Below are 26,315 nucleotides of genomic sequence, written 5' to 3'. Positions count from 1 at the left end.
TTCCAGGTCTGATTTTGTCATGATAAACTTCATAGTTTCTGAAATATTTGTATATAAATATGAAAGTCGTGTACGCAATTATTTTGTTAGAGGAAGTTATTAACTTAAAATAAAATGTATGAATGCATGACCCTTTAGGGCTTCCGTACTTGTGTGTATAAGATGTTTTATTTTATTTTGGGGAATTTGAAGGCTCCAAAAAAGGTTGTGCAGAAAAAAGTGTGACATGTCCAGTAGAAGAATATTCTTATGTTGAAATGTTCATTAATTTAATTGTGGGAACAAGTTAATAACTCGAGTGTACAAGTTAGATTACTTGTGGGAAGAAGATAATATCTTTTGAGCATAATGTACTTTTTGTTGCTTCATGGGCTCAAGAAATTCGAGACATTTTTATCCCTTTTCAAAACATTTGACTTATCTTTAGGGTTAGGGGAAAGGTAAGGGTTCTTTTATTTTAACCCCTACTTATCTGGTCCGAATATTATTTTATTTTGCGCAGGGTTCTTCTTCAGGTGATACTTTTGAAGAAGACCTGGTCAAAGCATAACTTTTGTGGCATTCATTAAGTGTGCAGCATGCCTTTATCTCGCTGTTTGAACTGATCTACATTATACGTGTGCATATTCAGCCTTATTGCTAATAATTAAGTGGCTCGAAGAAGACTTCAATTATGCAATGCATATTCAACACGTTAAATACATTATCTAAAAAAAAAAAAAACCCCAAGAGGAATTACGTCTTTAGTGACACAGCAGCAGTGTTGTAAAGAAAGACAACACAGACAGCATTAGATTCACACATTTTTCCTTAATATAATCTTTATTGCGGTTTCTTATTGGGTTGAATACAGAACATGTTTACATTTCTTGACTTTGTGAAACACTGTCATGTCTTACTAACAATAGGAGTAGAGCAAACAGATGGGGGGGATGAAAACACAACCACAGAAAATATGTGTTTTCCACTGGATTGAGTGTTAATGCTTTCTGATTGAAATCCAGCATCTGTGTATGTTTGTGTTCGTCCTCTCTGATGTTCCCTTTTAACTCAGACTGGGACAGAGAGATGAGCCAAAGCGGGACACAGAAAAAGGCGTTTAAGGTCGGAAAGAAAAGTCTGAGTGAAAGGGGGGAAAATGTCAAAATTTTCTGGTTTTGAAATGCCAAAAATCAAATGACATCTTTTATCTGTTAGGTGATGATAAGTTCACAGTCAAGTGCTAAATGTAGTGATTGACAGTTCTGAATCATTATTAAAAAAAGACAAAATGATCAGGAGTTGGAAAAACAAGTTGCAACTCAGGAAATAAGAACATGAAGCATTTCGGATAATGGATTTGTGAAAGACCCTGAGAGCGAGATTATATATCATTTTATATTTATATATATTTATATGTATGTATGTGTAGAGCGAGAGGAGATGAAAAAGGAGAAATCATTCATAAATGAACAAATTAGATTAACATGCAAAAAAAAACTAACCTAAAACTCACCCTTTAACTGAACACAATGGATTTTCACAGTTTTATACGCATTTAAATGTCATAAAGAAAAATTAACACATCAAAAATCATGTCAGCCAAACTTTAAACAAACAGACCCAAGACACCCACACAAAGTGTTCTCAACTCATATACAGGAGATCTACATAAAGCTTTTTGGATTCAGAGGGATTCTTATTGCTAGTACGTTTCACATCCCGGCCTAGAGCAAGCCGGTTAGTCCATAACACAAACCATCAGTTCCTCAAAACAGTTCTGCAGCATAATTGTGATATTCTTAATACATGGCTTCTTCTCAAGTCATTGTAGAAACTAACTCACACCCGAACACACAAACACACACCTGGGCTCCAAATAAATACATTTAAAAACAGTCCATGTGCATTCCAACGGAAGTCCAGTATTCATATGGCCGTGCAAACACACACACAAACACTTAAGAGAACATTAACACACATTCCCAAGGGATAGGGATGTACAGATATAGCCAACAAAACATAGAACAGTGGAGAAAAAAAGAGAGAGTTCCTTTATGGATGTGGCATATACAAAAATGGTAAATTCCAACTATAATTTAAATTTAACAATGTTTTTTTTTTATTGGAACACTTACAATCTTAAAGTGTCAACACAATTGCAAAACTAAATAATTAGATTTGAAAACTTTTTTTTTTTATAAATCGATTCTCTCAAATACATTCAAATGAAATACATTTTGCAAGACTAAGGAATCAATAGGCCCAAGATGTAAAAATTTGTGTGAATTTATTGTTCCAATAGCCAAAAAGCTGACAACCCCCCCCCCCCCCAAAAACTAGTCAACTTTTAATTTCTTGTCTCTAATCTGCAAAGAAAGGATCTAAAAATGTTATATTCTGCCACACCATTACTTTTTCCATTGTGTTTGACTTGGCGAAGAAAACAGTATTCACCAAAGACAAACATTGGGCAGCAATCTTTTCAAGAAATAGAGGAAGAGAATACTATCGTTCACTTTTGATAGAAGGTTTTTTGATTCCCTGGGAAATAAAAACTCTCTCTCTCTCTCTTGATTGTGTTGCGATAATCCACTGTAGTAGTACTAGTAGTTGTAGTAGTTTTGGAAATTGTTAGTGCCAGTTCACAGCAGCGTCCAGTCAGTCACACAGTCAGTCCAGTTGTTCAATATCACTTGCTTTTTGACAGGCCAGATGACTGACTGTCGTTGCCTTACAGTTCTGTTATGAGCCGCTGAGGTTCGATTCGTTTTGAGGTTGCTTGATACAATAAACAAAGAGACGAAAAACATACAAGAAGAAAAATAAGCTATTTTCAACTTAACATGAAAAAAACAACAAAATACTCATACACACTTAGCCACCCTTAACTGTTGTGGAAATGTCCGGTTTGGTTGGTACGAGGGGGTGGAATTAGCCCTTTTACTTGTGTTTGTTTGTGCAGTAGGGTAATACCATTCACTCTCAACCCCCTCATCCATCCATCCATCTGTTCATCCGTTCATTCATCAGTTCATTCACTCTTTTCAACCTGTTGTTAAGCTCTTTCTGGAAACCACATAGATTCAAATGAAGGGTTTAGTATCAATTTGTTTTAATTGATAACTACAAATGATTGTCTTAACCGCCAAATTAATGACCACGTGTCTTTGAGTATCTGTTAACCTTCATGAAGATAATTCAACTAAGAGTTTTACGTTTTAGTTCAGATGTTAAAAATGTCTTCAAATAAACGTTCATGTTGGAGACATGAGGCCAAATAACAGTGCTTAAACTGTCCAGGACCAACTCAAGATACCGAAATAATACTGAAGGAGATGTGCTACACCTGCCAGCTTCATGGTATAAAGGACAAACTCTGCAAAGCTGAGGTTTTTTTGTTACAGCTATAGCTCGAGCTAACTGAGTAGTTTGTGCTGAGTGTTTAAGAACTGAAGTGGCTGAATAATGCCCACTCTGGTGAGCTAAGGCTAACTTTAACAGCTATCTAGGGCTAACTGATCAAAAAAATTGCCAAGCCAAGAAATCTTCTCTGACTGGGTCAGCTCGAACTTGTTCGCTTCTTTGCAAGCCCATGTTTAATTTCTGTTCAGCTAACAAATGCTAAAATCAAGTACAGCTTGCTGGAGTCAGCCCTTTTATTAAACGTTGTAAAGACAAAGCCTGTACATTAAGTGCTGGTTGTTGTGTGTTTGTGAAGGCTCATTATGTAAATAAGGCTATTGATGACTCTTCAATTGCTATTTCTGTTGACATGTATTTAAATTTTTTTTAGGTGCGTTATCTTTCTTTAGCTCTATTTCGAAATTTGTGCAAGCTAAGCTAGCTCCTGCTCTGATATGGTGACCTTTGGTAGCTGTGTTTTAAGTGTCGCTGGTGAGCAAGTCCTGGTTAGCGCTGATTTTGTCCACAGTGGGTAGCAAAGAATTAGCCTTGCTAGCCTTATTTAGGAAGACATAGGATTTCAAGGGTAGCCTATAGCGCTGCTCATACATCATAAGTGGTTGCAGTTAAAGCGGAAGTTGAGGTAAACTGAACCTGGATCAAGTGTTAGAGCTGAAATATGTTAGCATACTAGAGGCCCTGTAATAAACCCTCAATGAACACTAGGGGGCGACAATGAGAGACAGGTGGAGTTCACATACAATCTCACACAAAGCCAGACATTTTGATTTGTTCAGTTATAAAAAAAAAATCCACAAACACATGAATTTCCCTCCCTACACCTATATTTCACTGATAAATCGCACACACACACACAAAAAGGAAAATACTCTAACATCACGTGCCACATGTTCAACTCTCTGTACACACATGGAATCAACTGAGAATGATTATGAAAGACAAATTATTAACACAAAAACTCACAGGGAGGCTTTGAGGGATAAAGGGATCAATAGTGTGATGGGTTTAAAAAAACATGGAGCACAAACTGATCAACACTTTATCTGCCCTTTAAAGAGTTCTTTTTCAGACAGAGCTCTGCTGCGACTTTGACAAGTTTGTCAATGTTTCTGTGTGTTTTCTGAGCCAGTTGAGAGACGAGGATTATTGTGGAAGCAAGCCATAAGGATGAAGTCATTCTGTGTTTTACTTTCCAGTTACAAAACGCTTCCTTTGTCATGCAGATTTATGCGACAGTTAGCCATCAGTGGAAGTCATCTTTTGCTGGTGAAATCGGGCCAACGAGCCTCCAACTCCCGATTTGAATTTATGAAACAAAAAATAAAATATCAGAGCCAATGTGATCATTGGGGGGAAAAAAAAGTTAAATTCCTCACCCTGGCTTAGTTCGTTCTCAAATCCAGCTGGTTCATATCTTGAATTCTAATCGTTCAGTCTCAGCTGTGATTTAAATACAGAATAAACACAGATTCAGACAGTCTGAATCTCTGTGTGTCTTCTGCGTCTCTTAAGTTGATCATTAATTCTCAAACAGAATCTAGACAATAATAAATCATAACTTTATTCTTTTATTGCTGAAATATAGATTCCTCGCACAAAAATATCAATGCCAATCATTGTCATAAAAAGCTATAAAAATTAGATCCATCCTCCGTAATAATGCAGATAAAGATTTAGCAAAAAACATCTCTTAGAAGTAGGACTAGTAGTAAGGCACTTCAAGAAAATGAGGGTTTCCTCTTTCTTTCTATCAAAAAAGTTTCTGGGCTGATTTTTGCATCATCTTCATCATTGTAAATGTTGTAGCGTCTTTTCCATCATATGGCACTGTGGTGAAAGCCAGGGGATCAGTCTGCCCCCACCAGAGGAGGCTCTCCATTGGGCAGGATGTGCTCCAGAGGGGGCTTGGCGTGGATCTCCAGCAGCCCCTGGATAAAGCCATCTGCAGGGGCGGACTCCTCAGGAGATATGGAGGGAGAGGGTGAGGTGTCTTTGGAGGTGTTTGATTCAGGCATTGATTTTAGGTCGCTGGCTGAGGATTCGTCACTTGTCTTTGTGTCAGTAGCTTGTTGTTTGGGAGTTGTGTCTTCCGAATGTTTTTGCGTCGCTGATTCTTCGGGAAGTGATTTTTCCTCAGGAAAAGTATCGGTCGTTGGTGGCTCTGAATCTGCAGCACACTCTACTTTCTTCACAGGATTTTCGTCCTCCACCACGGCTGACTCTCCTCCCTCCTCAACATCCTCTTTTACATCCTCCTCCTCATCCAACTCCTTCGCCCCTGTGGGGCCGCTGCCGCAATCGCTCTCGTTCTCCGATGGTGGGCAGGTAGAGGTTGGTGTCGGGCCGCAGGAGTCTCCGTCCTCGCTGGCGTCGTCGTTCCCTGCAGAGGCTCCATCGGCTCCGCGGGGCTTCAGGTGGATCCTTTGGTGGCGAACAAGGCTGTGCTTCAGGGTGAAAGTCCGCTCGCAGGTTTGACACTGGTACGGCCGCTCACCTGGGGGGAGGGCCATTACACATGTATTATATTTAAGTATGAAATTGTTTTTGTATTTGCTATTCTGTTCCAACATTAATGAAATCTAAAGAAAACGTATATATTTAATTTTTTATTTTCGTTTTTATAATTTTAAGGAGTGCAGATCAATGTTATTCATGTTCATGAACAATGAAAATTGGGCAATTTATATGTAACCCGCAATGACAGTATGTTGGACATGCAATGACGCTAAATAAAGAAAGAATTAAAAAAAAAAGAAAAGGACAATTTGGAGGTGTAAGAGAATTAAAAATCTCAACAAATCACAGAAAATTGAAACATAAGGATGACTGTATGTAAGAATAATCAAGTGTACATAAAAGTTTACCTGTGTGTGAGCGTGTGTGTCGGGTCAGGTCCTGTAGAGACCAGAATCTTTTGTCGCAGACTTTACAAATCTTCTTCCTCTTGTCAACTCTGCCTCCCTCTGCACTCTTTGGTTCCAACGCCTCTTCTTCGCTCCTCTCCTCCTTTTCCTCCTCAGACTCCCCGCTCTCTCCTCCCTCGCTCTTTCCTCCCCTCATTACTCCTCCTTCCTCATCCTCCATCTCTGCCTGCTCCTCCTCTTTCTCCACTTCTTTGTCTTCTGTTGGTTTTACAACAATGCCCTCTGTCGCCTCTTCTGTCTCCGACGAGGTCACTTCTACTGGTGCAGGAGTTGGCGTCTCCTCAGAGAGGTGCGCCCTCTCGTGGCGGGCGAGGGTGGTAGCGTATCGGAAGCTCTTCTTGCAGACTCGGCAAACGTGTTTGTACTCCGGCTGCTGCTTCACAGCGGGGCTGCTGGAGGAGGAGGAGGAGGCTGAAGAGCTTTTCTCCTTGTCTTGGCTCTCTGATGCTGCTGGAGGAGCAGAGGTAGAGGAGGATGAGGAGGAAGAAGAGGAGGAAGGCTGGGGGGGTTGTTCTTCCTGAGCTGTCCCTGGTGATGTTGAAAGCTTGAAGTCGATGAGCTTTTTGCCGAAGTTCAGGTCCAAGCTTTTGTTGCTGTGGCAGTCATCATCATCTGCACTCTCCATCTGCAAGAGGAAAAAAGAAAGTGAAATGAGAATGAAACAGACATACAGACAGATCAATTAAACTAATAGAGCTGATTTTTTCTCCTGATGAGGTTTTCTAATGTCTATAAACACACCAGACATACATAAACTGTGATATTACCTCACACAACACATGAGTTGCTGGTGTGCTGCTGCCTGGTGAGTTTCTAACAAGCACAATATTAGATTAATAAACACTGGCAGGCTCAGATGTGTTACCTTGGTACTGCTGCTGCTACTCTGTGCAGACTCTTTTCCTGCTCTGGTCTCTGGCGCCCCCTGCTGGTCTGGCTGATCTGTGGTGTTTGGCTCCTGCTGCTCTGCAGGAATGGAAGCTGGACTGCCACCTGCTGAGTAAAGGAACAAGGGTCAATACCGTAAACACACGGTGCAATCCTTTAGAGCGGAGAAAATATTCTCTTAAAAGGCATAGACTACGGTGTTTGACCGGTGGAACAGAGTTTGTACAAACTAAAGTACATAAAACATTTTACACTATCAACCTTCATCTACATGAAACAGATCTCTGAAAATAATTGGCAAGGTAACCCAGTCTATGTTGGAGTGACTGTTAAAAAAACAAAAAAACATTTGACAGACTTTTTACCCTTTGTCTTTTTGATCAAACCAAACCTTCAAACATCTCACAGATTAGTTTATTTTCTGTCGACAAGTTAGTTATTAGTACCGACGAAAGCGTTTCTTCTTCTTTTCTACTTGTTTCTGAAGACTGACCTTGACTTGATTTGTGGGTGGGGCTCGGCGTTGTGGCCCCATCCCTTTCTTGCTCAGATGAGGAGTGACTCTCAGTTGTGGGGGCGGGGCTTGATTCTGAAGAGGGGGTGGTGTTGCCACGATTTTGTGCTTCTGGTGTGAGCTGCTCCGTCTCTGACTGACTCTCTGCACAAGACAACACAACTAAATTAAAAGGTGTCTCTAGGTTAAGACAGAGTCTCTGAAACTCAGATGATCAGGGTCATGCGTTAAAGGTTTGTCATTTTTGTGCTCTGACCTCCTGCGCTCTCCTGCGAACCATCCTCTCCATCCTTCTTGGGGAGGGAGCCGTTGCGTCGCAGCGTTCGGTGCGTGACGCCGTGTTTTCTCAGCAGATGGCGCTCACAGTTTGATTTGGTCGAGAAAAAGGCATCGCACTTCGGACAGGGGAAAGGTTTTTGGCCTGAGAAGAAACAAAGGATCCCAATAAGGGGACAGACATCAAGAAGAGAGAATTATTTTACACGTATTTAAAAAAAAAAAAGAAAAAAGAAAAAGACATTACTGTTGTCGGGTAATGGTACATCAAGTTGTAATCATGTTATTTTATGATTGAAAAGTTATTTAATGAGAACACACTACAGAGTATTATTACTGACTGAGGCTGTGTTTGTTGAGGCCTTTGTTCACACATATGTCTGACTTAAAGAAATCCTCTGTGTGTCTGTGTGTTACCTGTGTGTGTCAACATGTGTCTCTGCAGCGAGCTGGCCCAGGGGAACACTCGCGGGCAGAAGGGGCATGTCATCTTCTGCACGGAGTTGGAGTAGGCGTTCTTCTTTCCTTTCGACTGCGGCCCAATGGCAGCCACAGGTTTCCCCTCCTCCTTCTCATCTGCTACTCCTGATTTGTCCACGTCTGACAGGAGGGAGGATTTTAATTAAGCCTCCTCTTTTTCTTCTTCTTCTTTTTATCTTTTAATTTGTGAGTGTATAATAGTTCATTTTCTTACCTCTCTTTGCTCCGAGGTCAGAGGCTCCAGTCTGCAGGTACGTGCTGAACTTGTTGGCGTCCGTGGTGGCGAGCATTTTCTCCACACTGGCGAACTCCCCGCTGGACTCCAGGTCTATGCCGCTGCCACTCACAGCAGCTTTTTCCTTCACTGACAGAACGGCCGGCTTCTTCCTGGATCGCTTTCTGTCAGACAGAAAAGTCACAGCTCAGTGTTAAGACTTAGATTTGGGCGCCATCTGGTGGTGGAATCAGGAAATGTTTTTGCTGATCTTAAAAGATAAAAAGTTTAGAAACCAGATTTAATGGAGTCCAAATGTAACATTATTCAGTCAACTTAATTTTGATACAATAACAGAGTTAAAGAAGTTTGGGGTCGTCAATGGAGCTCTCGTACCTGCTGGATCCTTCTGTCGTGTCTTCACTTTGCGTCTCAGGAGCGGCGGAGGCTCCAGGTGCCCCTGCAGCAGATTCACCCTGAGACGAGACCCCACCCTGCGGCTTCCCATCCAGTGTGGTGGCCTCTCTCTTCAGTAGGTCTGGAACTCCAGAGACGGAGTGGATGATCTGAGCGATTGAAGCCAGAGGAGGCAGCTCCTTGTGGGCGGAGGAGGGAGGGGAGGCGCTGGAGGAGCTTGGTTTGGGGAGCAAAGGCTTGAGGCGCTGAGCTCGGGTGGAGTTGCTGATGTTGGGGAGGGAGGCGGGGGGAGGGGTGGACCCAGGAGGGAGCTGGTAGCAGCCAAGCTGGGGATGAGGGTGAAGAGGAGGCAGAGCAATTCCTTTTTTCTCCTCCTTTGAAAGAGTCTGCTGCTCCATGCTGCTGCTCTGCTCCATCTTTATCTCCCTCATCTCTACGCCTGCCGCCTCTCTCCGCTGCCTCTTGCTGGGGATGGAAAGATCGATGGGCTGGTCGAGGGCAGAGCAGTCGAAGGTCGGGGAGACGCACTCCAGTTTGACCCCAGGAGACCCCGCTTGGCTGCCGCGACTTTTGGCAGAGAAGTCGAGCGGCTGGTCCAGTTCAGCAGGATAAACAACGTCCTCCAACTTCACGGCCTGCAGCGCCTGAACTGCAGGCGGACTTATCCCGTTCAGCGACATCTGAGTAACCGCGGCGGCTCGGGCCGGGGCAACAGAAGAGGCCGACTGAGCGGCAGGCAGGAGGGTGGCGATGTGATCCTCGATCTCTCTCTCCTGCACCTCCGGGTGCTGCTTCAGCAGGTGGTGGATGCAGTTCCGTTTGGCAAGGAAGGCGGCACCACAGCGCCGGCACTCAAACGGCTTCCTTTGACAGCCGTTGTGCGTTCGCAGGTGGATCTGCAGAGCCCGGTAGCTCTTCAGGTCTTCGCAGCAGAACCTGCAGGTGGTCTCTGCTCCGTTGCAGCCGGTCTCCGTATCCATGGTGGGAGTGGTGGTCGTTACCGCAGTGATGGCTGCAGCGATGTTTGCCGTGGTGGTTGAGGTTACATACTTGATGTTTTTCTCGATGTCCTTCCTCGAGGTCTTGGCGTGCTTCTTCCTGAGGTGACGCTCACAGTTAGCCTTGACAGTGAACGGGTAATGGCAGACCCGGCACACGTACGGTCTCTCGCCACTGTGTGTCCGCAGGTGTCGGATCAGCGTGGCTTTGTCCGGCGCCACGTAGTCGCAGATGTTGCACTGATGAGGAAGGATGCCGAGGTGGAAGCGCATGTGAGCCTGCAGGACGCCGGAGAAGGCGAACACCTGGTCGCAGAATCTGCATGGGAACGAACCTTTTGCCGAGCCAGCGTTGTTTCCTGCTTTGGTTCCCGGTTTCCTACCACTTAGCCCCGCCTCCTCATGCACTGCTGTGGTCACAGCTGGCGGCGAGTCCGACTGAGGCGTGTGAGCATCACCCATACACTCTTCATCCAGCTGCCCTCCGTTACCGGATGAAGAGGAGGGAGTTTTGAAGAGAGTCGGGGTGGGGGGAGGCAGGCTCGGGCTGATGCAGCCGAGAGAGGCCTGCTGGGAGCTCTGAAGGGGGGGAGGGGTGGTGGCGGTGAGGCTGGAGCGAGGGGTGATGGGAGGTTTGGGTTTCAATGGAGGCATCGCCTTCTGACCCTGAACCAGACCTGCAGGAGGGAGAAAGAATGTTGTTTTTTAAATTCTCAACATTTACAACATTTTATTTGTCACTGTTTCACCTTTAAGTCCTTCCAAGTTCAAAACATGATTGACTGACTGAATGGCCGACACACCCACCTTGACTTCCAGCAAATCCCGGAGCTTTGGCGAGAGGTGGGAGGGTCAGTCCCATCTGATTGGGTGCTGCACTAGCCACTTTAAGGATCTGCTGGATGTCGGCCAGCTCCATGATCCCGGCTCCTCCCGCCTCCCCGGGTTTAGCCCCGGAGGAGACAGCGCTACCAGTGGCAGCGCCCCCTTCAGGCTGCAGAAGGAGGCCGGTGGGGAACGGCTGTAGTGACAGGAGGCTGAGGGCATCGCGCTGGGTGAGTCCCTGCAGGGTGGAGGCTGAGCCAGACGCCTCCAGGAGTGGGATGCTGAGGGCGGCCAGACCCCCCACGCCGAGTCCCAGAGTCAGCCCCAGACCTCCCGCCAGGTAGGCGGAGGCCGGCTCCTGGGGGAGGCTGAAGGAGGGAGGCTCCACGTGGATCACCTTGATGCTGTCCAGGTGAGCCTGATGGATCTCATCGTCTGTGGGGCCAGTGTTGACCTGAGACAAAAAAAACAGCATCATCAGAAGAGGGGGCGGTGACATTAATATGTTTTATTAAACACGCCTCTATCACATATCACTGCATTCAAATACAGACTGAATATTGCAATAAAACAAATGTTTTTTTAAATTAAAAATTATTCTTTACTTCTCTGTGCCCTCCTCTGAATCTGTGATGAATTAAATGGACTTGATTTCCACAGCGTACCTTAGAGATGTGCTGCAGACCGAGACCTTCCAAGAAGCCGGACTGCTCCGCGTTCTGGACGTCTTCCTCCTCGATCGTCTTCTCCGGACCACACCTTTTTTCATCTCCGTCCTCGCCCTCGGCCTCCTCTGTGTCAAAGTCGTTGGGCTTTTCAGAGTGGGACGTGGTTTTATGGAGGTCCAGCGCAGAGTGGAGGGGGAAGGCTTTGTCGCAGCAATCGCAGACGAACCGGTGGAACTTACTGATGCAGCGACGGAGGTTTGTCTCACACCAGACCTTGAAGAGAATTAAAATTTTGTCAACATTTTAAAATGTTACTGACTTCACTGTGGAGCTAATGTTGTATACAAATCACAGGTAAAAAATCATTTCAAAATAAAAGAGAAATGAAGTCACAGTAAAAGTAAATTCAAATGTTGACTTGACTACCTGTGCGATGTGAGCGAACTTCTTGCAGGAGAAGTCGATGAAGGCGAGGTCGTTGAAGCCGGTAGGGATGGAGGGGTTGTTCTGGATGAAGGGGCGTCCACTAGGGTCCTGGGGGAGGAGCTTATGAACCCCGGCATTGTGTCGCAACATACCGCGGTGGGTTCGAAAAGAGAGGCAGCAGAGATCACACCTGCAGACAACAAGAGAAGCACTTCACGATTTAAAACTGCGATGGGAGGATTTACCCAAAACATGAAATCAAAAACAGAAGTTGACTTTAAAACTCAAAACGTTGTCTAAATAAATGACTGTAAGAAAAAAAGACTAAAAACTGTCAGCTCTGCCAAAACTTTAAACTTTTTTTTAATTCAGTCATGAAGAAAATAAAAGAAATAAAAAGTTAATAGTTGGTCAGATAAATTTGCTCATTTGAGGATAAATCATAAAAATAAATGATATTTTTTTGAGAGACGCTTTCTTTTTATTGCACTCTTATGAATCCAAAAAGACTTAATCAAAGGTATTTAATGTTTGTGTGTGTGTGTGTGTGTGTGTGTGTGTGTGTGTGTGCGTGTGTGTGTGCAATAGAGTGAGAGAGAGAGATAACCCCTGGTGTCTGTGCTGTTCCTACTCACGTTAAGTGTTGAGAGGACAGCTGCTCAGTGTCAGTCAGTCACAAATTCTTATCACCTCGTGTGTGTGTAGGTGTGTATGTGTGTAGGTGTGTGTGTGTGTGTGTGTAATCCCCTCTATCACATTAGAAAAGGATTTTTTTTTAGACAGAAGAGGGGGAACAGAGAGGACCAGCACTTGTTAAAATCACCATCACCCCCTCTTCCTGCTCCTCCTGCAGCCTTATCCTTCCTCTTTCTCCTCCCATCCCACCCCATCAGCTCCTTCCTCTTCTTTCTCCTTTAATCTCCTCTTTACTTTACTCTGCACCTCCTCTTTCATTTGTCTCCATCTTTCCCGAGCATCTCCTCTCTAATGCTCCTCCTTTACATGTCCAGATTGTGAATCTGTAAAAAGAATCTGATGCTAACAACGTAGCCACAAAACAATTATCACCAATTATTGTTAATCTTTTGGCTCCTCTCTCCATCCCTTATTCTCCCCCCCTGCCAGATAGAAAGTCACCCCCACCCCCTTCTCCATCCCTCCCTCTTCATCCCTCCATCCTCGCTCTCCACCCTTCAGTCCAGTCGATCCTCTTAACGGCTGATTAGTGAGGATTTACAGCTAAATATTCCTGCCTTCCTCCATAACGAGCTCAGCACCGCTCCATTTCTCTCTTTGTTCTTTTTTCCTTCATTCCCTCTCTTTACAAAGTTTGTTTCTTTTTGTTTTCTTTTTGTTCTATCAGTGTCCCCTCCTTTTACTCTTTTCTCATTTCTTTTCAGTCTGTTTTTGCCTTTTCTCTTCTTTCTTCGATCCTCTGGCTGCGTTTCCTCTTTCCTTTACCTCTTTTCTAAATTAATTTCCCTGAATCCCTTTCTGTTAATCAATTTCTGTATTTTCTTATTCTTTATTTTCCTTTTTCTTAAAATGTATTGATTTCTTCCAGCTCCTTTTATTTCACTCTCTCTGTTCTTTACCCGTTCTTTATGTATTTGTCCAACTACTTTACTTCTTTTCATCTACTTTTATTAGTTCTTCATTTCTTTCTTTACTGTCCTTCATGATTAAAATCATTCAGTGTCTTTGTGTATGTACCTTAATGCGGTGTCTGGATGTGCATCCATGTGTGCATCCAGTTCCAGTCTGGAGTTGCAGGTCTTGAAGCAGATTGGACAGGGCAGCAGCTCCTCCTCGGCACCTCGAACCGCCGCAGCCAATTCCTCTGACGCTGCATCCTCCACCACCTGAAAACAAACACACAAACATTAACACAATTAACACCACTGCATTTTCTACACATGATAAAAGTCTAGTAAATCTGAGTTTGTACCTTCTTATTAGGCGGCTCATCTCCATTCTCCTCCTCCTGCCGCCTCTTGACAGAAGGACGACGACGTTTGGTTGGGGAGGGGGGGCTGACGGGGAGCAGACCGCTGGCTGGGTCCTTTTCATGGATCTTCATGTGTCTGAGAAAGAAGAGTCAGAGGTTTAGCTTTACTTTGAGGAACCTAAAAACAACAAACTACGGACTAAATCTCAAAGGTGTTTTGTTGTTTTTGGCGGCCCCTGTGGTGATAACGGGTAATGCAGGTAACTGTATTAATATTACTTGAAACTCTGGGGTTACGATATATATATATAAAATAACATAGAACATTGATTATTTTGTGTTACGGGTGGAAAACATTCTGGGACTGTGAGTAAAAAGAACAGTTTAGTTTTAATTGATCATTTTAACTTGCTCTGCAGGATATGAATCATAATGGTTAAACCTGTTGGCTGCTTGTTTGTTTCAGATCCGACCTAATCAGCTGGGAATGTGGAGCAACACACACACACACACACACACACACACACACACACACACACACACACGCACACAAGCATAAAGTGATCATGCTCTTGTTGCCATGTCAACAACTTCTTTCAAAGGTCATTGGTCGTGTAGAGAGGAAAAAGTTGTACTTAAAATTTAAGTATGTTAAATTAAAAAAAGAAATTAATTGAATGAAAAATTAAAGCTCTTTTCAGACGGCTGTTTCAAGGTGCAATATTTACGTCGAACCTTTAATAAGAATGTGGTAAAACAGAGAGCTTGAAGGATGAAAGAAAACTACAGATATGAGTAAAAAAAAGTAAGAAACAAAGAACTAAAGAGATGTGAAAAGGAAAAGAAAATAGTAAGCAAAAAATAAAAATAAATAAATAGATTAAAAGAGCAAAGTAGAAAAGAAAGAAAGAAAAATGGATGGACGTAGATTGTGTGTTAGCTGCACTCTTGTGAACGTCTGTTAAGAGTATGTGATTTTGTTCAGGTGTTGGGAGTAGCGTGAGAAAGTGTGCAGGCTGTTAGCATGTGTTGCTATTTTAGTGTGTGTATAAAGGTCATACAGCTAGCTAGCATGTGGCCTTAGCACAGGTGTCAGTTTACACGAGTTCAAAGAGGTCAGGAGGAGAGGAGAGGATAGGAAGAAGGAACACATCTCGTAGCAAAGGAGGAAGTAAAGGAAGAAGAGATGATGATGAGAGGAGATGAGTGGAGGAGGAAATAAGGACAGAAGGACAGGAAAGGAGTGAGGAAAGGACAGGAAGGACAATAAGAACAGGAAGGAAATAAAATGTGAGGCAAAACAAAATGAGGCAAAGAAAAAAGGGAAGGATAGAGTAGACATGGCGAGTGAAGGACAGAAGGAGAGGAGTGAAGGAAAAAAGGAAAGGACTTGCAAGAAAAAGATGAGGAGGAAGGAAAGGAAAGAAGAAAGGAAAAAAGGAAAGACAATAAGGGGTAAAGAAAAAGCAAGTAGACACAAGAAGGAAAGGACAGAAGAGGAGAGGATATGAGAGGAAAGGAGAGGAAAAGTGACGCAGTGGAGTGGGAGGTGGGATTGGATGTTTTCTGCTATTAATAAACTAACAGGCATCAGGCTGGACGCCCATAAGAGGTCCTGACAGTCAGCAGTCAGAGAACAACTGACAGGAAGTTACTTAGTAACCAATCAGATCGCAGGAGGAAGAGGAGGAGGCGGGACGTTGAGAGAGCAAAGTCTTCTTAGCCCAAAATGTACTGTGACCCCCGAACTGACCAATTAGAGAGCAGGAAAGGTGCAAAGTCAGCAGATGTGTGTTTATGTGTGTTGGTGTTTGACTCCACAACAGCTGCTCAAACATAAATGAACAAGCAAAAAAATGACCTCAATGCAGTATATTCCAAAAAGTACTAGTAGTAGGTCAAAGAAGTTGCACAAAATGTTAAATATGTGGATATCTGGAACTACTATGACATAGTAGTTTAGTGTGTGCAAACTCAAACATAAATTAAATGATTTACTAACTCCAAAGAGGTCAAACTGTGACCAAACAGTCTATTTCTTTTGAGAGGATGAGATGAAATGAAATTTGAATACCCAGGAAACTGTTGGGGTTTTTTTTGTTTTTGTTTAAACAATATACTGAACAATCAAAATCACTGTCACAGAACAACAAGTCGGCATCTTTAAACGGCCTAAATGAGATTTAAATGCAGAGTTGTTGGAGCGCCCCGACTTGTATTTAAAAAAGGCTGAGCCAACAGGGGTGGGAAGGGACACTTTAAGTGCTAAAAGTTAATATATCTTTTAATTGTTTTGATTAAAATCTCATTAAAATGTTTTGCTAAATGAGCAGTCTGTGGCAAAGGCCATTTCTGCATTTATTAGCTAAAGAGTATAAATCTAAAATAATGAAATAGTAAATATAAATATTCAGAATTATGCATTACAATATCAATTTTGAGCTTCTTATAACTTCATAAGCTAATCAACTCACTGCTACTGCAATCGTTTGTGGCAGCAGAAACACGACACAGCACAACACAAACATAATGTACTAGTTTGACATCCTGCCTGCAGTGCCTGTGCATCACCACAGGGGTGCTGTTGAGTCAGCTTTCACAGTCTGTCTGACACGTTATCTGAGCAGGAATCAGAGTCGAACAACAAACAGTTTTATGTTTACACCCAGGAGGGGAGGGGAGGGATTTCCCTCTGAGCAAGTGAAGGAAGTATAGGAAGGGAATTGAAGAAAGGACTGAAGGATGAGCAGAGAGGCCGAGGGATGAGCTGAACTTTCTCAGCTCCTCTCTTCCTCGCACGGCTAAAACTTGCAGCACACACAGAGGGCCAATCCAAGCTCACATACCGCTGCCAGCCCATAATAGGCTAATGGGATGCTTCGTCATGGCAACCAGACCCCACGGCCTCACAACAGAGCAGCCAGAAGGCCGAGAGAGGACAGCTCATGTGATGCTGCTCTCTGCTTGTCTACATCTGGGACTCATTACTGTGTCTTCTTGTCAAAACTGAAAAAGGAGCAATTTTAAGTATTTGTAAGTTTGAAGTTTGGTCCAGTTTTAAAATTTGACCATTAGAAGAACAAAACATTTGCAAATGAAACCTCAAACAGACATCCATTTTCATTGTTTGTCTCTGACAGAGAAGTTTAAAAGAGAATTTTTAAACAGGTTTAAAAAAAATATATAACTTTATATTTGATAAATGAAAGAAAACATTTTGTTTCCTTTTTCTTTGTGTCCTCTCTTTATCTTCTATCTTCCTAAACTTTTTCCTCTGCCTTAGTTCCAATATTCATTTTCTTTCTCTAATTACCTCTTCTCTCCCTTGCCTCCTTTTCTTGCCACTTGTTGACTTTTTTCAGTCCAACTCTCCAAACCTCCACACCTTACTTCCCCTTTGTCATCTTTCTACTCCTTCCCACTTTTCTCCTTATTTCCTCTCCTTATCTCCTCTGCCCTTTGTGTCCACTCCTACTTTACTACTTTTCCTGTACACTCCTCATTTTCTCGTATCCTTGTTTAGTTTCCTTGTCTCCTCTCGCTAGCTCCTAATCCTTTTACCTCTTCCAGTCTGTCCTCCTCGACCTCCACTCATTTTCCCTCTCCTTGAGTCCTTTTGTAACACCTCCTTGGTTTTTTTTTTACCCTTCATCTCTCCTCCCGTTGTCATCCACTCTCATCTCCTTCTTTCCTCTCCTCTACCTGCTTATATCCTTGTGTCCTCATATATGCTCGTTTCCTTTCCTCATCTCATATCTCTTCCCCTCTTCTCTCTTTGTCTCCTCCCCTCCTTGCGTCCTCTACTTTCCTTCTTCTCATCACCTCCTTGTGACAAAAATTGAAAGTTTCTGTTTGGGTGGAAACCAGCGTTATCATCTTTGTGTCCCCCCCCCGACTCTGAGCACCACGATGCCTTTGGCTGCTTGTAGAAAACCTTTAGCATAAGTTTCCCTCCAGCATGCCTCTCCTCCTGTGGGTCACATGTTTTTGTTTGTTTTTTGCCTCTGGTTGTTTGTTCTCATCATTTCTCCAAATGTCTGCTTAATAAGCAACAAAACATTTCAGATTTTGCCAAACCAGACTGGAAATTCATCACACATGATTCTTTCCATCCGTCGCCTGCATCGAACTCATCTCTCTCCCTCTTTTTCTCCCTCCCTTCATCTTCCTCTCTGCATGTTCGGAGAGTAGGAAAATCTCGTGTTTCACATTTCAAAGGATGCTCTGCTGCAAAATGTATTCCTCCCCTCACTCTCTCTCCCTCCTCCCTCTGCTCCTCTTTTCCATCCACACAGGCCTGCTTTATTTTCCTACAGCAGCGTGTGAACTCAGGCCTTGCATGTAGACCTGACTTGTCTCCTCTCTCGACACCTCTGCTTTTTTTTTTGTTAATCGAGTTTGTATTGTGAACTATCACTGAATCAAAAGGTGCAGTTCTTCATCTGCTCCGTAAAGTTTGTGTTTTGGATTCCTAATTTTTCTCAGGATTCTGGGACAATGACGCAACTGTTTCCAGGGTGTGTTGATGGAAATCAGCATCCAGATCGTCGGCAGGAGGTTGTGTTTTTCCATCAGTGTGAGTTCAGTTTGTCTTTTAGCAGAGACGGAGGAAAGGAGAGAGTCATGTAACTGCAAAGACTCGAGAAGAAACTACAACTGTGCTGTTCTGGATCACTTCCAGCACTCTTGTATGATTGTTTACAGAGAAAGAAAAAAGCTACCAGAGAGCGCTTTACTCAACCTGATCAGGAAACTAACAGGTGAACACTGCAGAAGATGAAACGTCTAAAAAGAAAAGCCTCGGCAGCGTCTTCTTCAACACAAAGTCCCTCCTCTGTAGGGATCCTTTCTGTAATATTGCTAAGCCCTCCATGAGGCACAGTGTGAGCCACTCATAAGCAGGATAGTAAAGTCCATGTAAATCCACTCAGTGTAACACAACAGGACAGAGAAGAGCACAGAGGCAAACGTAAGAAGAAAACTGCTGTGACATCTCTGTCCGTCTCTCAGCCTACAGTCATTCCATCCTGCCCACATCTCCTCATACCACCAGAGAGGAGAGTCTGAGAGAGCACAACACATTCATCGTTTTGTCCCAAACCAACATTTAAACGCTGCATGTTTTAAACTATTCCCACTGTGTGAAAAGGAAACAATGCTGCTGTGTTTGAGGCAAAAAAAAACGCTTCTCAAACTTCATTTCTTTTCCCAGCTAATTTCGGTTGTTTCAAAACACGTGAGGTTCACAGACAAGTTTCAAGATGTAGGTTAACAGCACATACAAACAGACACACACACACTAACACACACTCAGAGATGACTTTAGGGACGGTTGAGCCTGACGGTAGAGGCTGGACTTCACAGATAATGAATGACTGGGCGTTGTTCTGTTTGTGTATGTGTGTGTGTGTGTGTGTGTGTGTGTGTGTGCGTGCGCGCTTGATGGATAGTGTAAAGTTGTCTTCCCATTTCCTGTTACCCACCCCCCAACACACACACAGAAGTAAACAGAGTCAGGACCAGTTTGGGTTTTGTGCTCCCATCAGGGTTGACTTGGGACCGGGTTAAACGCTTACTTCCTCTGCCTGAGGCTACGTGTGTGTGTGTGTGTGTGTGTGTGTGTGTTCAGTTGTTACACACTAACGTACAGGCAGTCTGTGTGCAATAATATGCGTTTGTGGGATTAATGACCAGGAAAGAAGTAACTGTTTGTAATTTGTTGTTAACTTGGTGCAAAAATCTTTTTCAATTTATTGTGTTGGCAGTTTTGGAAATCACCATCCTATTTTAAAGCAGACAGAAACAATCATAAACATGAATGTTATATATACATAAAAGTCCAGTGACTGAATTAGTTGAGGTGACACCTTGCAGCTCTCACCTGTCACTAGGCCACGTGGCTAATCACTTTAAGTCTGATATGATGTTTATAGTTGAGCTAGAGAACATTTCTGCCATTAAGACAGATACAGTTTTTGTACCAGGCTGGAAACATGTTCATTTTCTGATGTAAAGTTGGACATTCTAACATGGGGCTCTATGGGGATTGACTCACTGTAGGAGACAGCCACTAGTGGACACTCTAGGAACTGCAATATCACCAAATATCACACAACAACGTGACTAAAAACACCTCAGAAGCCAAATGATGAAGCTCTGTATTAAAAAAAACAAAGGTTCATGATTGTTGGTCTGGATGGACCAAGCAAGTTTACACTCGTGTGTGTTTATTTGTGTGTGTGTGTGTGTGTGTGTGTGTGTATGTGTGTGTGTACCTGTGCATGTTGCCGTTGGTGGTGAAGGTCTGTCCACAGATGTTACACTTGTAGGGTCTCTCCCCGCTGTGGACCAGCATGTGTCTGTCCAGCGACGAGGCCGAGCTCAGGCACTTCCCACAGATGCTGCAGGAGTGATCCGACGCGCCGGCGTCTGCGTTGTGCTGCGGAGAGGAAGGCAAGAGTGTCACTTTACAGCCACCAGAGAAGAAGAAGCACCACCAACACGACTGCGTAAAACAGCCACGACAGTGACCTAACCCTTACAAATACATATCTTTGTCTATAAATCAATGAACATGGTTAAAATGTTGATTTGTAATCTTTTTAAAGTTTCTGTACATTACATTTGATCCTTAAAATAACATCGCAACATCTGTTTAACTCTGTGGAACAAAAATGATCAAAACTCTTGAACACTTTAGCTCAGTTCTTACTTACCTGTCTAATGTGCATGGTGAGCTGGTGTTGTGATTGACAGTCTTTGTCACACAGCGGACATATAAAAGCTGAGCTGTTGTCTTTGGTGTCCTGTTAAAAAAAACAACAACAACAAAAAACAACAACATTTATAACCAGACAAATGTTTTTCAAAATTAGCCTCTGGGCCACAGGGCTCCATCGCTTCACATTAAAAATACACTGGTTTTCCTTCTTTACAATAAACACACTCTGTATAACTAGTCATCCTATTGACACTACCCTGATGCCTCAAATGGGCAGTAAAGGCACTCATTTGGATTCATCTGCCTTTTTTGTGTGTTTTGATATTTTACAATAAATGGACACAAAAACAGCTGACCTCTCCTTAAAAGCTTCACAGTTGAAAGTTGCACTCACGACTTCAGTATCACGTGATTTCAGCTGACCAATCACATGAGAAAATGCTATTTATTAACACCTAAAGACATACAAACGCGACTAAAAAACATGCACATATTGTTCTGCACCGGTCATTATGTAAGGAAAATATGGGAAAACAATCTCTCTAATTTAAAGCACACACATACAACACACACACCCACACACACACACACACACACACACACACACACAGAGCAGGGAAGCAGTACTTCCTCTTTTCCTGTTTCAGCTAAAGGAAGTGATGCAGACATGTGGAATGCTACAGTGTATGACAGGAGGCAAGAGGGGAAAATGTAGCACAATGATGAGGCAACATTAAAGCAAGGAGCAAAGAGAGAGAGAACATGAGGAGAAAAAAAAGAACTACTTAAGGAGACAAAATAAGGAGGAACGATGACAAGGAAAAGGACAAAAGATAAAAGGAAAACGTATAACGATCAAGAAAAAGGAGAGGAAAGAAAATTAGATTAAAGAAGTTGAAAAATTAGTAAAAAATGGAAATTAGAGGAAAACGAGGGGAGGAGACATGGAGAGGAGAGACATGGAAATAATATTAGGACAGAAGAGGAAAGGTACAAGGAGAGGAAAATAGAAATGGGAAAAAAGAAAGGGGGGAGAAATAGTAAGTAAAGAAGAGAAGAGGAAGACAAGGGGAGAACACAAGGAAAGTTGAATGGGTAAAATTAGAGGAAGAGGTCAAAATAAGGGGGGAAAGTAGAGTAACCCAGGACACGAGAGGAGGACAACAAGAGGAGACGAGGAGAGCACCATTAGAGAGAGGGGAAGGAAGAAAATGTTGAGAAGGTTAAGAACAAAAAAATGGTGTATTATTGTATTTTTGTTAATGTACCTGGGTGCGTCTTGCGTTGCGGCTTGGAGGGGCTCTCATTGCGGCTGTGAGCGACTTGCTGGGGGAGGGGCTAAAAACAGAGAAATAGGAAGCATTAGCAACGACCATGATGATGTCAACTTGCAAACATGATTTTATGTCTTTGAAATTAAGTGTATTTTGAGTTATGTTTCTGTTGTTTAATTAGCTACTTTACTCTCTTCTGAATCAACTGAACCAACTCTCCTTTAATGACCAAATTAACACTCACATTTTTTTTTACTGATTTCATCTTTCAGTTTATCTTTTTAAAATACATCGCAATTTAGGAATTGAGGCAGAGGCGGGAAAGTATTTGTAGCCTGTTATGAGATGAATAAAAACAGCGGTATGTTCCTTTAAATATTCTTCACCTTGGTGAGGGCCCGGCGGAGGAGTTGGCTGAAGTGACTCCACTCCCTCCTTCTCTGTCTCCTCCGCCGTTGATGGTCCCTGCCGCTGACATCACTGCTGACATCATGGCGTTAATGGAGGACAGGTCTCCTCCTCCTTCAGCTCCCATGATCCCTCCTCCTCCTCCTCCTTCTCCATTCTGTAGCTGCTCTCCTGCACTCGCTACCTCCTCCGTCACTCCGTTGATCGCTGTGTCATAAAAGTTAGGCTTGTAATTGAGCTCATTTCTGTGGCTTCATTTCTTTTCTTTTTTTTCCTTTTTCTTTTTTGCTTACCTTTAAGGTTACTGCGCGTCTTCTCCTCCGTTGTCTCCGACTCCCCCTCCTCGTTTATCTCTGCTCTTTGCTCCTCGTTAGAGTTTTCCATGACTGCTGAAATGTAAATAAAGAAAAGAGACCGTTTATGTCATCGTTCATCAATTCTCTATTAATCGATTACTTCTCCGGGGCAGAACATTTCCACGAATCGAGAAAAATGACTGTTTCACAAAGATGACGTTCCAGATCTCGACTTTCATACATTAAAAAGAATATTCCGTTCAACAGTTAGGAGCCGGAAAACAATTAAATATTTATAAAGAAGACGCTTGAATAATTGGCAATTATTGATTAGTTGACAAACAATCAATCACTCGATATATTTGTAATTAAAACATGTAACCAACATTTTTTTTTTTTATTACACTTTTGTGTCAAAGATTTTTTATTGTATTCCTCATAAGTAATCCATTAAATTGAAACTGTTCTGCCTCTTGGTTAATCTTTAAAAGTTCCTGAAAATCATCCTCTACTTGGAAAAGCTGAGTGTCAAATGAGGGCACATCTAGTGTGTGAAGGGTGACTGCTAACTCAGAATAGCACAGGACCTCTGAATGATGGCTGCAGCTCGTGTTAATATCCCAGACTGCTCTCTGGTTTCACAGGTTCGATTTACACATTTTAAATGCTACAAAAGTGCATTTGTGAAATACAAAGTTTTGAAGGTTTTGGGTGACTTAGAACAGGAAATAAGTTTAAAGGCACAAAGTGAAAGATAAAGGAGTCTGTCACTTTAAAAAGCCTCTTTCAAAACAGTATTAGTGATTTCTCTTAGTTTCTGATTTAATCTGACAGTTTTCATTAATGAGGGATGGAGGGAGAATGTGGATGAGAAAGAGGAATGAAGATGAGGTTTTGTTTTATTTTTTGCTCCAGGAGAAGTAGAAAAAGAGAGCTAATTACGGCTTCCTGTTTGGCAGCCCCCACAGGAAGAAGCACTCCAAAGCTCGCCACTTCCTCCTCCAGCTCTGACAGAGGCCTTATGTGTGCATCTACACGTGTGTGTTGTGTGTGTGTGTGTGTGTGTGTGTGTGTGTGTGTGTGTGTGTGTGTGTGTGTGTGTGTGTGTGTGTGTGTGTGTGTGTGACATTCCAGGTTCAAAGGAAATAGAGAAGAAAGAGAGAGAAGCAGAGATCACAGAAAGAGAGAGATCTTAAAAAAATGAAAAATGAATGGTGATGGCACTAAAACAGAAGATATGTAATTAAGATGTTCAAGGATTCCTTCTTTGATAACTAACTTTTAAATTGCTTAAAGAAAGAACTTGGTAAAATAAAGTAATTAAATGAGCAAATTTCAGATAATGGTTTTCATTATTTGAGGAAAGAAAAAGTAGAAAAAAATTAGACATTTAATTAAATGTGGAGACCTTAAAAGCTACACCAATAAATACCCTAAATGTTCATTTAAAGTGTGCACCAATTTACTTACTCCAACAATTAGAGAAGCAATTCTTTTATTTAACATCATTAAACTGTTTTTTTCGTGCAATTCTTTCCTGATTCTTTTATCGAACATGATTCATTTCATTGTGCCTTGCTACTCAATATGTATGTTTTTAAATATTAATTAAAAAAATACATGCATGAATTTACAAATACAACAAACTTGAGAGAACTGCAAAGATCACAATTTCAATTCATTTATTCTTCAGTTTTCTTTGTTTTCAGTTCAATCATCTAGACTCTTACTCAAGTTTGAAAAAGCAAGATGGAGGAGGAGAAAGAAAAGATGTGGAGAGGATGAGTAGAGCTCTGCGAGTGACTGGTGACAACTGGCAGTGTGTGTGCGTGTGTGTGTGTGTGTGTAGTGTTTCCAATGACCTCTCCTTGTATCACTGCTCTTACATGACAAACTGTAACATGGTTGTGGCAGGTGCACTGACACACACGAATCCGATGCTTAGCCCTGGATTGTTTTTTGCATTAGCATCATCTGTCTTCAGCACACATTGAGATTGGCTGATGAAGTGCTCTTGCAGCACTTTTTACAGCCTGTTGAAAGACTACGCGACAGACGGCTACAAGAAGAGGAGGAGGGAGGGTGTTGGATGGAGGGATGGAGGGGTTGGGGAGGAGGGGAAGAGAGAGGATTAAAAGTGTCAAAAAGGATGGAGGACAGGAAGGAAAAAGGGGAGAAGAGAGGCAGAGGGAACAAGGCCACAAGAAAAAGAAAATTACAGGAATGACATGTCAGCTCTGCAAAAATGATGCCTAACCCAAATCACAAAGTTTAAGGTGTTTTTTAGTATGAGGAAGGGGCAGGACGGAAACACGGGGGGCTCCACCAGCCGACCTATACTGCTCACACTCTGACTCTAAATGTGTATTCAGTGTGAGGGGGGAAAGCTTTGGTTTCACTTTTGTAGAACAGAGGTAGAGATGTGCTGTGCATCGTTACATAAAGTATATGTTGTCCACCCAACCAGCCACTTACTTATTAGAATTGTATCTGTAAGTGTAAAAATCTTGGCTATCATGAAAACTCTAGTCCAACGTAGTTACACATGAGTCCGTGGATGAATACACCAAGTTTGTGTGTGTGTGATATTGATGTTACTACATCTGCTCCTAGCCGTCATTCTCACACCAGCATTGACACACACACACACACACACACACACACACACACACACACACACACACACGCACACACACACACACAGAGCGCTGACATCCTGACATTCTTGCACATCCATGCAAAAGCAGAAAAAAAGGTCACCGTGTGGGAGCCGGAGAGTAAACTGTCTATCTGTGTGTGTGATGGAAAAGTTGTCCGTCTGTGCCAAAGTGCTGCAAACAAAGACTGTGGCTCCATTTATCCCTCCCTTTCTCTCTAACTTCATCATCCCCCCGCCCGTCCCTCCTCCTCTCTGCCTCATTTAACTTCCTAAACACATGTGGAGACTCTATTTTAGAAAAGACCCGACAACATGGCCGCAGCGCTTTAGATGGACAAAAGGATGGAGAAGAAAGTCAATATATTTGGACTTTCACTGCAGGAAAATACACTGAACAGCTTTTTATTGCTAAAAACAACCCTAGTGTTTACAAAGACTAGCTTTCATACAACTTTATGAAAAAAAGGAACTTACTCAGCATTTCCATCACAGAAACAACAAAATCCGAATGATATACCATCCATTGAACAAGCCATAGATCTGTCTGTTTTGATTCAGAAAAAATTGCAAGAAAAATCTAAATTTAAGAAAGAAAACGGCTCAATTTGACAAAATCTTTTAAAACATGGCCACTTACCAAAATAGGACACCAGCTGGGTTGTCATCCAGTCTTTAAAGTGTGTTTAAAGTTGGATGTAAAGTAAGTAAACTTGGATGTATCAGAAACCAGGAGTACTGTTGCCATGGATACAAGTACTTTTTTGAAGCTTGAACCAGTGGTTAAACTTTTTAACTGAAACTTCCTGTTTCATGTTACACAACTTCCAGGCTGTATTTTAAATGACTCGAGTACACATTTTACCTGATTACTTTCAAAAAGCTTTGCTCCGAATCTAATTAATTTCATGTTGTAATCTTTAAATAAAAACATAAATAAAAAAAGTTTACGTCCAGCTTTAAAAAAGTGCTTGTTT

At 42.5% G+C, this 26,315-nt stretch overlaps 1 protein-coding gene across 6 annotated transcripts in view; it reads right to left on the bottom strand.

The window, feature by feature from the left end:
• Window positions 1–1,512: 1,512 nt before the first annotated feature.
• The window catches only part of rreb1a (ras responsive element binding protein 1a), a 53,144-nt gene continuing 28,341 nt past the window's right edge, over window positions 1,513–26,315 (bottom strand). For 2 of the 6 annotated variants that reach the window (XM_079361882.1, XM_079361878.1), the window contains exons 3-20: window positions 22,680–22,775; window positions 22,365–22,593; window positions 21,973–22,042; window positions 20,700–20,789; window positions 20,259–20,422; window positions 13,984–14,119; window positions 13,749–13,897; window positions 12,036–12,225; window positions 11,607–11,882; window positions 10,924–11,395; window positions 9,098–10,793; window positions 8,702–8,886; window positions 8,425–8,607; window positions 7,988–8,152; window positions 7,711–7,875; window positions 7,195–7,322; window positions 6,270–6,954; window positions 1,513–5,899 (exon numbers count right to left, since the gene is read on the bottom strand). In XM_079361882.1, the coding sequence (XP_079218008.1) occupies window positions 5,253–5,899; window positions 6,270–6,954; window positions 7,195–7,322; window positions 7,711–7,875; window positions 7,988–8,152; window positions 8,425–8,607; window positions 8,702–8,886; window positions 9,098–10,793; window positions 10,924–11,395; window positions 11,607–11,882; window positions 12,036–12,225; window positions 13,749–13,897; window positions 13,984–14,119; window positions 20,259–20,422; window positions 20,700–20,789; window positions 21,973–22,042; window positions 22,365–22,593; window positions 22,680–22,770 (5,721 nt within the window). In that variant the 5' untranslated portion in view covers window positions 22,771–22,775 and the 3' untranslated portion in view covers window positions 1,513–5,252. Of the gene's footprint in view, window positions 5,900–6,269; window positions 6,955–7,194; window positions 7,323–7,710; window positions 7,876–7,987; window positions 8,153–8,424; window positions 8,608–8,701; window positions 8,887–9,097; window positions 10,794–10,923; window positions 11,396–11,606; window positions 11,883–12,035; window positions 12,226–13,748; window positions 13,898–13,983; window positions 14,120–20,258; window positions 20,423–20,699; window positions 20,790–21,972; window positions 22,043–22,364; window positions 22,594–22,679; window positions 22,776–25,978; window positions 26,257–26,315 lie in introns of those variants that run through there. The other 4 variants (XM_079361883.1, XM_079361879.1, XM_079361880.1 and 1 more) reach the window with 3 other exon arrangements.

Source organism: Symphodus melops, assembly GCF_947650265.1.
Source record: "Symphodus melops genome assembly, chromosome: 14".
NCBI lineage: Eukaryota > Metazoa > Chordata > Actinopteri > Labriformes > Labridae > Symphodus > Symphodus melops.
This window is presented reverse-complemented; position numbering and strand designations above follow the sequence as displayed.